General features: G+C 37.0%; 1 protein-coding gene across 1 annotated transcript; it reads left to right on the forward strand.

Moving 5' to 3' along the window:
* The first annotated feature begins 8,116 nt into the window (after window positions 1-8,116).
* Window positions 8,117-15,761, forward strand: LOC131408989 (tripartite motif-containing protein 43-like). Its single transcript, XM_058546210.1, has 6 exons — window positions 8,117-8,518; window positions 9,217-9,300; window positions 12,435-12,665; window positions 13,153-13,175; window positions 14,041-14,138; window positions 15,181-15,761. Exons 1-6 carry the CDS (start codon window positions 8,117-8,119, stop codon window positions 15,672-15,674), a joined length of 1,332 nt encoding a protein of 443 aa, XP_058402193.1. The 3' UTR covers window positions 15,675-15,761.
* Window positions 15,762-16,037: the final 276 nt, after the last annotated feature.

The following is a 16,037-nucleotide window of genomic DNA, read 5'->3' on the forward strand; positions in this document are numbered from 1 at the left end:
CGTCCGTGTTCGCCTTCCTGTTTCCGCTCTACCCACAACCAGCTGTACTTTATATATTTATACACAGCATAAACATATTTATTTATTTATAACATAAATAAAAGCGCACTAATCATAGCACAACTCAAAGAATTTGTAAAAGTGAGAATGCCTCTGTAATCACCACCAAGAACATGAACTAGAACCTCGCCTACATTTGGGGAAGCCTCATTTTTGTGCCCCTTCCCAGTAATTCCTCTTCAAATGTAACCACTATCCTCACTTCTCTCATCGTGTACATGCTTATGAACTTAATATAAATGGAATAATTATGCTACCTTTTAAATTAATTAATAAGCTATTTTTTGAGCAGATTTAGGATTACAGAATAATTGAGCAGAAAGTATAGACAGGTCCATACGCCTTCTGACCCCCACCCTCACACCCCACCATGGTTTCCCTGATTATTAACATCTTGAATTACTGTCCTACTTTTGTTATAGCTAATGAACCGTTATTGCTACGTTATTTTTTTGTTGAGATAATATTGGTTCATAACATTATAAGTTTCAGGTGTACAACAGTATCATTCATCCTCTGCACTACAGTACAGAATGAACCCTAAAGTGGACGTTAGTCAGAAACACTGATACATTATTCTTAACTGAAGTCCACTTTAGGTTCATTCTTTGTGTTGTACGTTCTATGGGTTTTGGCAAATGTTGACAAACGTGGTGAAGAGGACACCTCCTTACCTTGTTGCTGAACTTAGCAGAAAACCGTTTAGTTTTTCACTATTGAGTATGTTGCTAGCTGTAGGATTTTTGTAGATGTTTTGTATCAAGTAGAGGAAGCTCTACTCTATTCCTAGTCTACTGAGAGGTTTTTTTTTTTTTTTTTTTTTTAATATGAAAGTATGTTGGATTTTGTCAAATGCCCTTTGTAACTATTGGTGTGATCATATGATTTTTTTTTCTTTAGCTTGTTGATGTGATGATTACATTAATTGATTTTCATTATTCAATCTTTTGAATTTGTAACTTCTTTCACTCAAATTCATATTTGGGAGATTCATTTATAATGTGGCATGTAGCTATAGTTGTTCATCATCATTGCTGTATTTGATTACGTAAATATATCACACTTTAAATATTTATAGATATTATTGTCTGTATTTTGTTAATATATATATTAAATAAATATATTTAAATATACCACACATTCTACTATTGATGGACATTTGTCTTGCTCCATTTTCTGACTATTACTTAGAATACTGCTAGGAACATTCTTGTACATGCTTTTTTGTGCACACATGTTCACATTTCTGTTGGCTATACACCTAGCTGTGTCATAAGATGGGCATATGTTCAGCTGAAGAAGATACTACTGAACCACATTTCAAAGTGGTTGTAGCAATGTACATTGTTACCAGAAGTGTACTAGATTCCAAAGTTTTCCATACCCTCATCACCAATGAGTATTTTTAGGTTTTTAAATTATTATTTAAAATTTTTTTTAACCTTTCAATTGGATTATTGTTATTTTTAAATTTTAACCTTTCTATTAGTGGACAGGATGAGAGAAAGACCTGTCACATAGAAGAATACCATTGAACCTAATGCTTCCTGTGATATCTGGCATGGAATTTTTTTATATCCAGAAGGAGATTCTCGCCCTAGCAGGGTCAGTAGCCAGGGCAGGGAATAGAATGGAATCCCACAGGTCCTACTGGGCCAAGTTAAGTGTCTCTTCCCATTTCAGGATGGCCTTCAACTACCCACTCGATGGGAGACAGTGACATTATTGATGCTGTAGGTGTTGCTGTTGCACCACTTGAGTTGATGACAATTTATAAAAAGAGGAAATCCTCTTATACAAAATGTCACCTTGACTCATGGTCATCAGAGGCTTCTGGAGATGGGAAGGCTCAGGCTGTCAGTTAAAGCACGTGAGGGCCTGCACGGTGGCGTAGCAGTTAAGTGAACGTGCTCCACTCCCGCCACCCGGAGTTCACGGCCCGCATCCCGGGCGCGCACTGACGCACCGCTTGTCAAGCCATGCGGCAGCGGCGTCCCATATAAAGGAGAGGAAGATGGGCACAGATGTTAGCCAGGGCCAATCTTCCTCAGCAAAAAGAGGAGGACTGGCATCGGATGTTAACTCAGGGCTGATCTTCTTAACACCTCCCCTAAAAAGAAAAAAAACACATGAATAAACTTCTCATATATATACATATAATTTACATATATATAAATTAAGGTTGACTCAAATAATCTCTTACGATTGTTTTTCTCTTTATCACTGATTTTGAGCAATTTGATTGTGATGTGCCGGTTACTCCATCTTGGATGTAAACAGAAATCCAAGGGAATTTTCTCTCCTAATTTTCTCACTTTTGAATAAGTTTAAGTGTTTGAGGAATTCAGAGTAATAGCATCTGAAGTGGAAAGAAATCTCTCATGAAAAAATATATAGACTTCAATCCTGAGTTATGTTTTAGTTTTCCTGGGAATTCCACTTACATATGATTCTTTCCAGGAAATTCGGTACGTTGAGAGCAGGCATAGACTTGCCTTCAACCATTTGGCTCCTACTTTAATTAAATCACAGAGGAGGTTTGCTCTCTGTCTCTGTTTCCCCCCGTCTCTTTGTCTCTCTCTCTCACAGACACACACCTAGATGGAAAGGATATAAAATAGTCATAAATTCCAGACCTTGATTTTGTTATTTTGGTGTTTGTTGGGGGACGGAATAGGGGAGAAGAATCTGGTGTCCTTTTCATTCTTTTCCTTGGTGTCTTCAAGGTAATTTATTGATAACAACACATTTCCAGATCTTATTCTTACTCTATCTAAGTGTGAAACTCTTAACCACGTAGGTGAATAAACTCTAAAATCCAATACAAGATTTTTATACTGACAGTTTATTCAAACTTCACTGTGTGTTCAAATTTTCCTGTTTCTGTCTCTCGTCTGACCTTGTCCACACCGTCCTTTCAGATCCCATAGGTAATTTGTTGGTGCCAAAGTCCAGGGTGAGTGTATTTGCTACTCTCCTCTTGTCTATCAATTTCCTACTGCATATCATGGTTGATTCTTATTTGTGAACTGAAACGAGAAGAGAGGGAAGTAAAGTAACAGGCAGTGAGGATGGCTGAAGCCCTGGGAGTGGTCAAGTGAAACGGTGCTGCGAGGTCAGTAGTCCCTTCTATCAGGCTATTTCTCAAAATAAGTTTTTTTGGAGGAGGGCAGGAAACAGAGTTTCACATTCCACTATGGACCTGAGGATATTTTAGGCAATAGACTTGCAAACGTTGTTAATATATGATCTTTTCCTCAAGAAACTCACATCTAAGTAGAAATTTTAAATATATTATTGTATGTGTAGAGGCTTATAAGATAATAAAGAGATGTCAAGGATAATCTTGTTTTTTTTCAATCTGTAATTTCCAAGAGAAGATGATATTAAAGATTAAAATTTTGAAATGTTAAGAATATATTTCACTTTTTTAGCCATGGCTTTATATGAGAAGAGATTTGTTATGACTGATCATTTGATGTAGTGGAAATAAGAGTGTTTTAAATATTCCTTTCTAGTATCCTTCTTTGGGTGAAGCACCATGATCCATCATTGGTTAAATATCAAAATGTTTTTAAGAGAGTGGATAGGATGCAAACCCGGCCAAGATAAAAGAAAACTTTGATAGTTGCCCTAACCTTAACATAAAACGTTAAAACCTCACAAAAATGTCTATGATTCCTTCTAGTAGTCATTCATATAGTATACACATGATTTGTGATCATTAAATCCACAAAATATCATAAGTCTTTCAATTATGCATATGTATTGAATAATAACATGAGAGAGTATAAAAGAATATGCAGGGTAATAAGAAAAGGGGCAGAGCCTTAGAGAATAACCAGCAAAAGTTATTGTGTGTACAGTTTTAGATCAAAAGATAAAAGCAGTAGTGTGTTACCTAAAAGAACAGGGGAAAAAAAATAACTAAGAGGGAAGAATTTCATGGAGGACTCAATGAAAAGTATAAAATTTCAGAGAATTTTAGTTGAGATGACATTGTCAACATCCATAAAAGAGTAGAAGGCTATCTCTGCCAGAGCAGTAAGTGGTATTATGGGGCAAGAGCTTGACTGCACTGGGTTAATAAATGGAATGTGAATGACTTCTCTTTCTGAAGAAGAATCAAGAAAGAAATGCATGTAGATTCCGACAGATAACCAAAGTAATGGGTTGATACAACTAGGATTAAAACACAGTTTCTTAAAAGAAGATATGAAGTTCATTTGGGGGGTTCATTTATCTTAAAAACAGCAAATCTATGGATTACATAGGTTAACTCACGACATGACTTCTTCCTAGAGATTAGAATTGGCCGTTTGATTAAGTAGATTTAAAAAGGTTTCAATTCAATCATTGGCATCAGGGTGTGTTTTCCACTCTGCAAAAATCTAATCATGAGCACCAATACCTTTTCAAAGGTTTGGTAACCTAATCCCTTTGAGGAAATGGGTGTGGTCTTGAGAATCTATAAAACATCTTGCGAAGAGCCAAGTTCATTCTTCTCCAGAACCATTGTGCTTGGAGTTGGCTGATCTGTGGAGACCACTGAAATTTGCTGCTACCAGAAGGTGAATACCTAATCCTTGAACTGAATTTGAGAGAATACTTACTGAACAAGAACAGAAAAATCTGTTAACAGTACTCACAAGTGAGTACTCCATACATAAGAGCCATTTCTGATATTTTCTCTTAAACTGGGAACTTTAATCCATATATCTGTTTGTTTAGGTGGTTGCCAAAGAATTTAGTAGTAGAAATGTTTTCATTATTTTATTTTGAGGTTTTTTTTTGTGAGGAAGATCGGCCCTGAGCTAACATCCATGCCAGTCCTCCTCTTTTTTTTTTTTTTTTTTTTTTTTGCTGAGGAAGACTGGCCCTGGGCTAACATCCGTGCCCATCTTCCTCCACTTTATATGGACCGCCGCTACAACTTGGCCTGGCAAGGGGTGCATCTGTGCCAGGATCTGAACCTGGACTGCTAGCAGCGGAGCAGGAGCACTTAACTGCTAGCCACGGGGCCAGCCCTGATTTCATTGCTTTAAACTTACTCCATTATGTAGTGGCAATCTCTCCTCTTTCTATATATTTTATGACTTAATATGATTATTTATTTTTCCTCTTATTTTTTGTGTCACTTGACTGTTCATGTACAATTGTGCGGGTACAGAAGATAATTGGCAACAGGTAGCTTGCAGTTTTTTAGGTGGTGCAATAAATATATGCTAATTGCATTATGTTGCCATAGATAGTAGTTCATCTATCTGTGTCTATCAAGCTATTCATATTATCCTACCTGTATGTATGTATTTATGTACATGTTTGCATAACAGGTCTATACAGAAGTCTGGTCTATTACATGTGCTGAATTACTCAACAAACACTCATTGTTAGGTTGAGTGTTTAAAATGATGTGATATGTCTTCAGTTTTCACTTTCAGCCTTGGATTTCATTTTTCAGAGTTAGATTTTAAAGTGTTTGGGAACTGGAGAGATCTACAGGAAACTGATATTATTTTATATGAGGAAATTGTAGATATGAGAGGTCTCTCTGAATTCACCTAGTATGAAAATAAGAACTCTGTAGTATAACCAAATCCATTTATTTTAAAACATAATTGTCATTTGCTACTGATAATCATTTTGAATTGAGGTATACATCATTTCACAGAGAATGAGAATTCCAGATAGTGAGTCTGATTGGCTTACGAGTATATTGCTAATCTCTTTTTATCATTAATTTTGTGAATGTATCAGGGTTGATATAGGAGATAAGTTCAACTGCTTTGAAATTTTCAAAATGAAGGTAGTAGGTAAGATCTGAAGAAACTATACAACATTTAGTTTAAATTTAATCAACTTTCTCTATTAAAAATAAGGTAGAATGTGAGGAGAGGATGTTCTTAATGAAATATGCCAGGCCACCAAGACGAGTAAATTTCATTATATGAATTGAGTGCCTGTATGTCTAGCATGGCTAACCAAATGTAACGAAAGGTAAACATTAGGTGGTTCTCTCTTCTCTGGGTCCACAGCACGTTACATATTTCTCCATTATAACAATTTCCTTTTTTTTATATCTTCTGTCAAACTCTGAGCGAATGAGTACCAGAATATTGTCTTATTTACCGTGACATCTTATGATAGATTACTGTTTAGAGATCAGTAAATTGGCTTGCTTTAATGTAATCTTGGACACTAAAGCTTAGTTTTTTTTTTCTATCAGTAAGATATATATTTGAGTACTGAATCAATCATTTATTCAATGTGTGATTTTTAGACAAGTAACTTATTTTACTCAAACTATGTCAAGTTTCCTCATCAGAAAGTTTTGGTAAAAATAGAAAATGAGTTAATCATATTTTTCAGGAGATTAAAGTAGGTAACCCAGATAAGAGGAGTTAATCCAATGCCTAGAATTCGTAAAGGGTACATATTAGTTTCTACTATTATCATTTTAATATTATCATCATTAATGTTATCAATCTAGAAATGATTATATTCATAATGAATTCGTGGCCAGTTTCTAACCCATTCTACATGGGGCTAATCTAAACTTTCTCCCTGTACCTCAAGCTATCTCCTCATTCTAGGCATGTTTGAGTGAATGGCTTTATGTTCTATATCATTGGAAATTTTGTGGTCATCATTGGAAGTCCATAAATCCCCCTCACGAACTTTTATTTATAAATATATCTGTAGGCATCATCACCTCATTGCTACCTATTTTTCAAAGAGGTACCTTGAAGCTGATTTTATAATTGTTCAATAAAGCAATTGTTGACTTGATTTATTTTGGACCAAAAATAAGTTTTCAGCCTTGAAAATATTCAACCCCTCTCGTTCAAGTTCTCATAGACAGGGAAGATAACAGCAACCATATAATTATACAAAATATTTAGTCATAATCTATGGTTACTGAAAGTACATATTTTTAAATTAAATACATAATTTAACATGTTACTTGATGATAATAAAGTGAAGAACTTATTAAAAAGTAATCTTTGGGCTGATACTGTTTTACCAAGTGGTTTTCACATCCACTGACGATTCTTGCCTGAATATGTTGCTAATTATGATGATGGTAATGTGATTTTTCTATTTTCTAAATTCCTCTTACATTTATTGTTTGTCAGTCGCAGAGTTGGTTAATGCCTTGTTGACGTCATCAAAGACCCAGGTCTTCCATTTCTCTGTCATCCTCAGGGTGTCTCCTTGTTCTCTAGGCAAGTGCACATTGTGGTGACAAAATGATAACCTTGAGGCCAGCCCAATAGGTGCAGTGTTTAAGTTTGCCCACTAGGCTTCAGCAGCCCTCGGTTCACAGGTTCAGATCCTGGGCGTGGAATAAGCACTGCTCAGCAAGCCATGCTGTGGCGGTGTCCCATATAAAGTAAAGGAAAATGGGCACCGATGTTAGTCCAAGGCCAATCTTCCTCAGCAAAAAAAAGAGGAGGATTGGCAACAGATGTTAGCTCAGGGTTGACCTTCTTCACCAAAAAACAACAAAAAAAAGACACTTTCATGCATCAGGTTCAAACACTGTCCAGAGGAGCATAAAACGGTTGACTCTTCCTTATGTTTCTTTTCAGGAGCAAATATACCTTTTAAAGATCCTCCTAATAATATTTCCTTAAACCTCACTGGCCAAATAGGGTCAAAGGGCCATATAACCAATCACTGGCAAAGGGATAAGGATGATGGCTTTAGGTGAGATATGACCCACTCTCTGTGGCTGGGCATTGGATCTGAACTACTGATTCCTAAGTCCATTTAGAAGAGAGGGCATAAAAGAACAAATTGGAATTGTACTAGGGAGCTGGAACCCTGATGGGAAGGCTATATTTGACAAATCAATATGCTGGTGTATGAGGACTCTCTGTTCGTCCGCATCCTCTGTCTGTGATAAGCAATGCATAGTCTGTCCTGCCATACACACTAGTGTATTTGTACAAACAGGAATAATTCTCATGCCCCTTAGTATTTTCAATGGTTTTGAAGGTGCACTTCTTTGAAGGCCCATGACAAAATAATTTTCTTTTCTCTCCTTAGCAACATGGCTTCCAACGTCTTCCAGAATGAGTTGACCTGCTCCGTGTGCATGAATTATTTCATAGACCCAGTCACCACAGGCTGTGGGCACAGCTTTTGTATGCCTTGTCTCTGTGTCTGCTGGGAGCAAGCCCCACGTCCTCCTCGCTGCCCTGTGTGCAGGGAAACATCACATCAAACGACCTTTAAAACCAACATTGTCTTGAAGACACGGGTCTTCCTTGCCAGACGGGCAAGACCCTACCAATTCCCACGCTCTGCAGAACAGATGTGTGAGATACACCTGAAAACAAAGAACTTTTTCTGTGAGGTTATCAAGGATGCGCTCTGTTTGCTCTGCTGTAAGGCTGAGGAGCACGTGGCTCACAGACATTGTTCCGTTGACTGGATCGCTGAGGAATACCGGGTAAGCGATGGCTGTGAGAGAAGTTTGAACCTGGGGGATCCGCTATCTGAGAGATTATGAAAAAGAAAGTGAATATAAATATTATTCCTGCATGTGACATATAAAGCAGATATTGACTAGTGTTATGAGCCAAGCACTACAATAAACTTTTGAAGAAAGAACGTTCTCAATCTTACAGCACTTACATATTTACGGTTTAAAATCTTACAACTCGAGTTGATGGTGGTGATGATGTCAATCATGGTTGAAATTGTGATAATTCAGTGTAAGACCAAGGTGGACAAATCTGTTAATTTCAGTGATGATTATTGCCCACTATAACCATGATTACGAAATCACTAATCTAATGGAATCTATTTATAAACACTGTCTTTTAGCTAAAATATAGGATAGTAGGAGATAAGAAGTAGCATCACAACAACTAAAATCTGAGACAGGGTTCACTTAATGAAAATTGGTTAGGTGACAAAGCTTGAGGGCCAGTTTCCTTCATGGTTAAACCCGCTTTACAACTATAGGTTTATCCTATGGTTAAAAAAGTCTCCCCTATTTGACAATTGAGCTTAACAATGAAAATGCATTGGCTCTTTGCCCTCTTTAGTGATTATTTATCTTACATTCCCCCCCGCTACATCTGTTAGGATCTGATATTTTTAATATCAGCTTCTCTGATGCTCGTATTTATGGTTCTTTTGCAGCAAAAGCTCCTGAAGCAAATGAGGTCTGTGTGGGAAAATCAGAGAAATCTCAACAGAGAAACCAGCAAAATCAGAACATGGGAGGTGAGCAAGGGATTCTGTTTCTTTCAGCACAATCTTGGGACACGTAGTGATTGTACAATAGGAACTTGAGCTAAAATCATAATGTTTATGGTTTTCTACGAGTGACTGACCGACAGCAAAAAGAGTTCCACCTAATCACGTACAGAGAAGACTGTCCCTTTGTTAGGATATAGACTGAAATCATAATATTCAACTAAAAGGCTTTATTTCCTGAAGAACACTGCAACACTCCAAAATGTAGAGAAAAATCACTGTCATCACGGGATATAATAATTAGTGGATGAGATAAACACAGGGTTTCTCAGAACAAAAAAAAATTTTTGAATATTCAGGAAGATATTCACTGATTATTTGCATGGTAAAGGACAATTTGAAATTGGATATTCATGGGGATATCCAGTAGGTAAATAAGTGAGAACTGAAGACTAGAAACTAGAGGAATCATGGAGAAGTTGGGATTTTACAAAACTCATATTGGCTAACTCACGTATTATACGAGGGACAGTGCCGAGAGATGCAACTGGAAGTGTAACACAGGTTGGTTCAAAATGTGAACTAAATGCATGGCTGAGGAATCTGAATCTATCCTTTGTTGATTCAAAAATATGGGTGAACACCATTAATAGGAGAGGTGAAATAAAAGTAAATCTATATGCTCATTAGAGAAGTAAAATTTTCTGATGGAAATATATAAACAAACAATATTAAAGACACTTCTCACCATTGATAAAGGAATCAAAATGGGGCTGTGTGAATGACAAGGAACTATAACAAAGTTCTCTTGATTATTTAAAGTGATATCCTTAAAGATATAACTTAATATTTTTTCTTTGACATAGCCAGTGCCTACTGTGTCTTACTAATTTGTTCTAAGCCAATACAGAAGTAGACAAAAGGAACAGATTTTCTCGCATTCAAGGAGCTTGTGATGTAGTGGCGGGAGACAATTAACAGTCAAAATATAAAATTTATAGTATGATCCATTGTGATAGTTGCTTTTGAGAAAAATACAACGGGAAAGGTAAATAAATAAAGTAGCTTTGACAAAATTAAATTTTAAATATGGTGATCAGAAAAGCCTTACTATGGAAGATCACATTTGGGCAGGTACCTGCCTGAGGTCAGAAATTGAGGCACATGGCTGTTTGGGGAAATAGTTTTTCAGGAAGAGATAACTTAATATATCTCAAACTAATTATTTTCCCATACCGCACTTGTCTTTTGTTCTCCATTGTGAAGCTCCTGATATGAAGCAGAATGAGTGAGAGTAGAGAAATTTGAAGTCAGACCTAAAAGTTGAGTGTGACATTTATGAGAAGTAGCCTTGTGTGAAGCATGTTAAGTGCTGGACCTGCATGTAAGATGAACCAGAACTTTATTTGGGCACTGACATTTCCTATGACAGGTGTAATGAAGAGAAGCATCTGAGTGGAGAGTAGAGTAAGGGGACAGGTAATTTGGTGTCTTTTTACTGAAGGTTCATCTAATATATTCTAAGTAATTGAACTATATTGAATACAAATGGAAGCCTCTAAAGGAGCTTAAGCAAAGAAGAAATATGATCACAATACTTTTTCGGAAAGTTTATTCAGATTGTAGTTTAGAGAGAACATTGAGTGGAAGACTTCAAAATGAAAGTCAAGAAAGCAAGTAGGAGATAAGTGAGGAATCTTTAAAGGAAAGATTAGGAGTGCATTATCACAGAGAACAGGAAGTGAAAGGACTCAAGGGATATTCCTTATGGTAGAAAATGTGATTTGTTTGATGTGGAATATTACAAAGGTAAAATAAAAAAGTGATATGGGTTCTGCTTTCAAATTGGAGCATCACTAAGGTTAGAAACAGAGGAAGTATAGCTGGTTTGCGTTAAGATAAATTTAGTTTGAGAAATGCCGCACTTTAAGTTCCTGTGAGATATCCTAGCAGAAATACACAGTAGGAAATTGGATGAATGAGGCTGAACTTTTGTGGACGATTTGGCCTGGACAGGGGCATTTCACAGTTGTCAGCATATTCTAGGCATTGTAATAGACGGATACCGCATGAGAGTTTTTAGAAAGAAAAGAATCAAGTTTTCACATGGAAAGATAACTTGAGGAGTCCCTGTATTAATGGGTCCACTTGGGAGACAGGAGCTGGTGAATGTAAATTGATGGAGGGAAAACTAAGAGAGAGAGATTTGTTTGAAGCCCGTGGTATGTGGGTTTTATAGAAAGGAGAGTTGGTGAAATACGAAGAACTTCTTAGTAACATGCATATAAAAAATATGTGGCTTTAGCAAAGGAGGTTCTTGGTGAAATGAAGAGTGTGGTTTCATTAAAATGTTGGGAATGGAAGAGAGATTTCATTGATTTGAAGAACGATTGAAAGTTTCATAAATGAGTACAGTGAATGTACACCTGGGATCAAGAAATCTGCTTTGTTGGAGGTAAAAACGACAGCACAAAAGCCAAATAAAGACATTGGATCAATAGTGGATATTTTATTTTGTTTTCAATACAATGTGAGAAAATAACCCATGTTTAAAAGTTGAGAGAAAAGAAGGGAAAGAGAAAATGAAAAAAGAGTGCAGAGCAGGGAATTACTACTGGGAGGTGGCTGTCTATTCACCAACGTCTCTAAGGATAGTGCAGAAGTCAGCTAAGGCGTGGAGTGCATAGTCTTGGACAGGAAGCGTCAAGCCACACTCATACACCCAAGGCTCTGGTTTGCGTGCAGTTTACTGCCCTGGAAGTAAAAATTTTAGAGATGTCTTATCTTATTCTACCAAGTGATATTTGCTATTATTTCCTGAAAACAAAGAGTCATTCTGTAGCTAAAATATCTGAGGATAAAAGAGACCAAATGGATTGAGTAGTACTATATAAGACAATCATTAAATCACAAGTACCTGTTTTTAAGAAAATGTGGATATTTGAGGGAAAGTAGTTATTTGAGTCAAGATTTTGGCTTCTAGTGCAATCAAATAAACAATCAAATGAGTGGGGAAAAAAAAGAAAAAAGAAAGGAGTCCCTAAATTTCTGTTTTCAATAAATGTACCAAATTGCTAAATGTCAGAAGACAAACGGTAGATAATGAGACATGGATAAAATCAGCCTGAATATATGATCTAATTAATCCATTGTCACTTCAGGGTTATGTGACTCTACGGAGGAAGATGATCCGTGCTGAATATCAGAAGGTGTGTCCATTGCTCTACAAGGAGGAGAAAGATCATTTGGAGAGACTAGAAAAGGAAAGGAAAGAGATTTTGCAACAACTCAAGCAAAGTGAAGACAGCATGGACCTAAAGGGGAAACTCCTAAGAGGAATGTATGAGGAGCTCAAGGAAATGTGCCGTAAACCAGACATGGAGCTGCTCCAGGTAAGGACTGAGGAGTGAGAGTCCCGGTGCTACTTGATACTGCCCAGGTTCTCTTTGTCTTCCATCACATGTTTGGAATGAGGCTTTCTGATGCTGTGATAAGGGTTTGACATGTCTGGGTAATGCTAACGACCAAGGGTCATTCTTGCCATACACAAGAACAACAAAGGTTTGTGAAAGAGTAGGTAAAAAAAATTCCTAGAGAATAATTTCTTCTACAATTCTCCAAACACACATTCAACTACTGAACTACTGCAACAGAGAAGTTTGTCTGAAGATATATGGATATGTATCTGGACCTGGCAACAATTTGGGAATTTGGGAGAAACGTTGCAATCTACGATTCGTTTTCCCTTTCTGTTTCCATGTACATGATACGATTTGCTGAAACTTGGGTTCTCCCACGCTTGGGAATAAGAATTAAGTCTCCACTATGAATCTTGTGATGTATGCTAAGTCTTTATCTTGTGTGTTTTTCTCTTTACAGCATTTTGAAAACATGTTGAAAAGGTAAGTTTGCCCCTATATTAAAGGTTTGAGAATTGTAACAGTGATCAGACTGTTGATGCTGAAATGGCAGTGTAATTTATTATGATAATATAACCTCTTTCATAATATATTTCTTTTTCCTTTCTCGTAAAGGTAGAAACATTTTGTTGTTTTGTTGAAGGCGAAGTTGGGCAGGCATTTTATTTGCAAGGTTCTGGGCAAAAGTTGCATGAAGACAGCTACCATTCCTGACTTTAATTTTTAGAAATGTAAAAACACATTAAGGATATGCCCCAAAGTCATGACAAGATTATGGGAGATTAAGTATTTCAGAGAAGTTTACAGTGGGAGCAGGGAGAGAACAGGCATAGGGAGGATCATCAAGGGTTCGGGGTTTCCATGTGTAGCACATGGCGGCCTCCAGCTTCAAATGGAAAGTCTGTTTGATGCACTAAGTGAAGCTGGGTCCTCGGAAGCAGAATCCCTGCCCAAGCTGAGCTCCTCACCCTCTAGCTGTGGTTAGATAGATGCTGAGCATTTCAGTGGTGACTGGTGTGGATTAAAAATCAAAGTGCCCTTCCTGACTGTCCTCAATTTGGGGCCCTTGTGCATAGCTCTCTGATTGGCTGAGAGGAACCAGGTACAGTCATGATTGCTTTGAATTGTGTGCTAGGATTGAAGTGTTAGGAGGTGGGATTGGATTTAGTTTAATTAATTCACAAAATTAATCAATAGTTGCTTCATTCCCTAGTTCGTGGAGTTACAGTCATAACCCCTGATCCTAATTATGAGGATTTTAATGAAACATCTTCCTTAGGATGTAGATATAATCATTGTGATGAAATCTTTGATCTCAGCAAGAATAACTAAGTGTCCTTCTTTGCAGGAGTGAGTCGGTGCAGCTGCACGTGCCCCAACCTGTGGACCCACAGCTCAGTTCATGGCCCGTCACTGGGCTGATAGGCAGGCTCACCCGATTCCAAGGTAACAGGCAGCCTTTTGGTGATACAGCTGCACGTTCCCTTCTGTTAGTAATCTTTCCGCAGTGCTCAATCTATGGTTTCTTTTCTGAGAACTTTTACTACCAAATCTGCCTTTATAGAAAAGTAATATATGTGGGAAAAAACTAACTGATATATAGAGAAAAGCCAAATATCATAGATTGTAATAACATATCTGGAAATAAACAGTAAGACAAGATATTTGATGGCCTGTGGCATGCTGAGGCATAGTGTTACCCGTTCATGTGAAACATGTAAATCTGCATGTACAGTCCATGTTTTAGGTAATTGTGGTTATCGTTGGTAATGAGATAGAGAGTTTTAACTTTTGTTTTTAAAACTTTTTGTAATAAATGCACTTTATAAAGAGCATAATTTATTCATATTAATATAAAAATATTTGGTATAATCAATGTATTAAATACGTGAAATGAATGCTTATACACAACATCCACAAAGTAAGCTGAAAATGTATTATTTCAATAAATTTGTGCTTTTTCTTCTCAAAAGAAAATTCTCACAAAGAAACCACTTCTTAAAAAAATATGATTTTTTCTTTCTTTTTATTTTAGATTTGCATGCTTTAGTGAAAAATCCTTAAATCTGAGGCAAAGTGATCACTCTTTAGGAGTAATAATAATATTTATTATTATTTTCTTATTAATTAGTATTATTGTATATTTTCTGAGGAGATGGGCAGGCTACTTTTGTAACTGACTGTGAATTATTAGTGAGCTCCTAATTTCAAATGTTTCAGAGAAAATAACAGAGAGAGCTTAGCAATCTCTCTCTTCTTTATATATTTCCAGAAAATTCAATAATTTCTCTCATTATGTCTAGTTAAAGACTTTCCTGTTATGAAACCAGACCTACAGACCTTGGGCTACAGTAGATTTCTAAATCTCTCTCACTGTCCTGGCCCATTTCCAGTGATAAGCTAGGAAACCTAGACGCTAGGTAAAGCCCATGTCCATCAGGAGTTTATAACACCATTTGTTAAGGTGACTGTTTCCTTCTTCCTGCAGTGTATGTTTCCTTGGATAATGAAGTAGTCACTGGTCACATCCCACTGTTTGAAGATCTGAGACGTTTTCTCTTTGGTACTGATCATCTTGAAGTTGCCAGTAATTCAGCAAGATCTAAATATTTTCTTGCCTGGGGAGCCCAGTCATTCACTTCTGGCCAACATTACTGGGAGGTGTATGTGGGGGACTGTTGGAACTGGGTCATTGGATTTTGTAATGATTCTTGGACAATGAGGAATGACATGGTCCTTGACTCAGAGGGAATCTTTCTCCTTTTTTGTGTCAAAGAGGACAATCGGTGCAGTCTCTTTACCTCTTCCCCAGTGTTGCCTCAGTACGTAGAAAGGCCTGTAGGCTGCGTGGGGGTGTTCCTGGATTACGAATGTGGTACAGTGAGCTTTGTTAATGTGGCCGATAGTTCCCTCATTTGTAGTTTCCTCTCGTGCTCCTTCTCTTCTCCTCTCAAACCTTTTCTTTGCTCTGGACTCCCATAATGAGGGACAGGGCAGAAACCTGACCACATTTGTCAAGAATACCAAGACCCACGATAGCTAAGTTAGTGCCTACTTGATTTTGTTTAACTGCATCTTCCTTTATAAAACATATTGACTAATTTCAAAAGGGCTGATAATGTTAAGTCTATGAATTTGTTGGTTTTCTTTAAATAAAAATAATCTCAGAATACTATGCAATCTTTATTCTGTGTCTTGTCTTTTCACTTGATTTCTAAGGTGGCTGGAGGTGAAAGGATAGCTGGGTGTGTTTACTCAGCTTATTGGGTTAATGCAAGAGCACAGGTTTCTTCTTAAAGACTTGGAATTAACTTCTTCCTGCTCTGCATCTGCTAAATCCAGTGT

Source organism: Diceros bicornis, chromosome 7, assembly GCF_020826845.1.
Source record: "Diceros bicornis minor isolate mBicDic1 chromosome 7, mDicBic1.mat.cur, whole genome shotgun sequence".
Classification (NCBI taxonomy): Eukaryota; Metazoa; Chordata; class Mammalia; order Perissodactyla; family Rhinocerotidae; genus Diceros; species Diceros bicornis.

Coding starts and splice junctions, on each gene's coding strand:
- LOC131408989 (XM_058546210.1), top strand. CDS start 8,117: ATGGCTTCCAACGTCTTCCAGAATGAGTTGACCTGCTCCGTGTGCATG. Junction 12,666..13,152: donor CAGACATGGAGCTGCTCCAG/GTAAGGACTGAG, acceptor TTCTCTTTACAG/CATTTTGAAAACATGTTGAA. Junction 14,139..15,180: donor CAGGCTCACCCGATTCCAAG/GTAACAGGCAGC, acceptor TTCTTCCTGCAG/TGTATGTTTCCTTGGATAAT.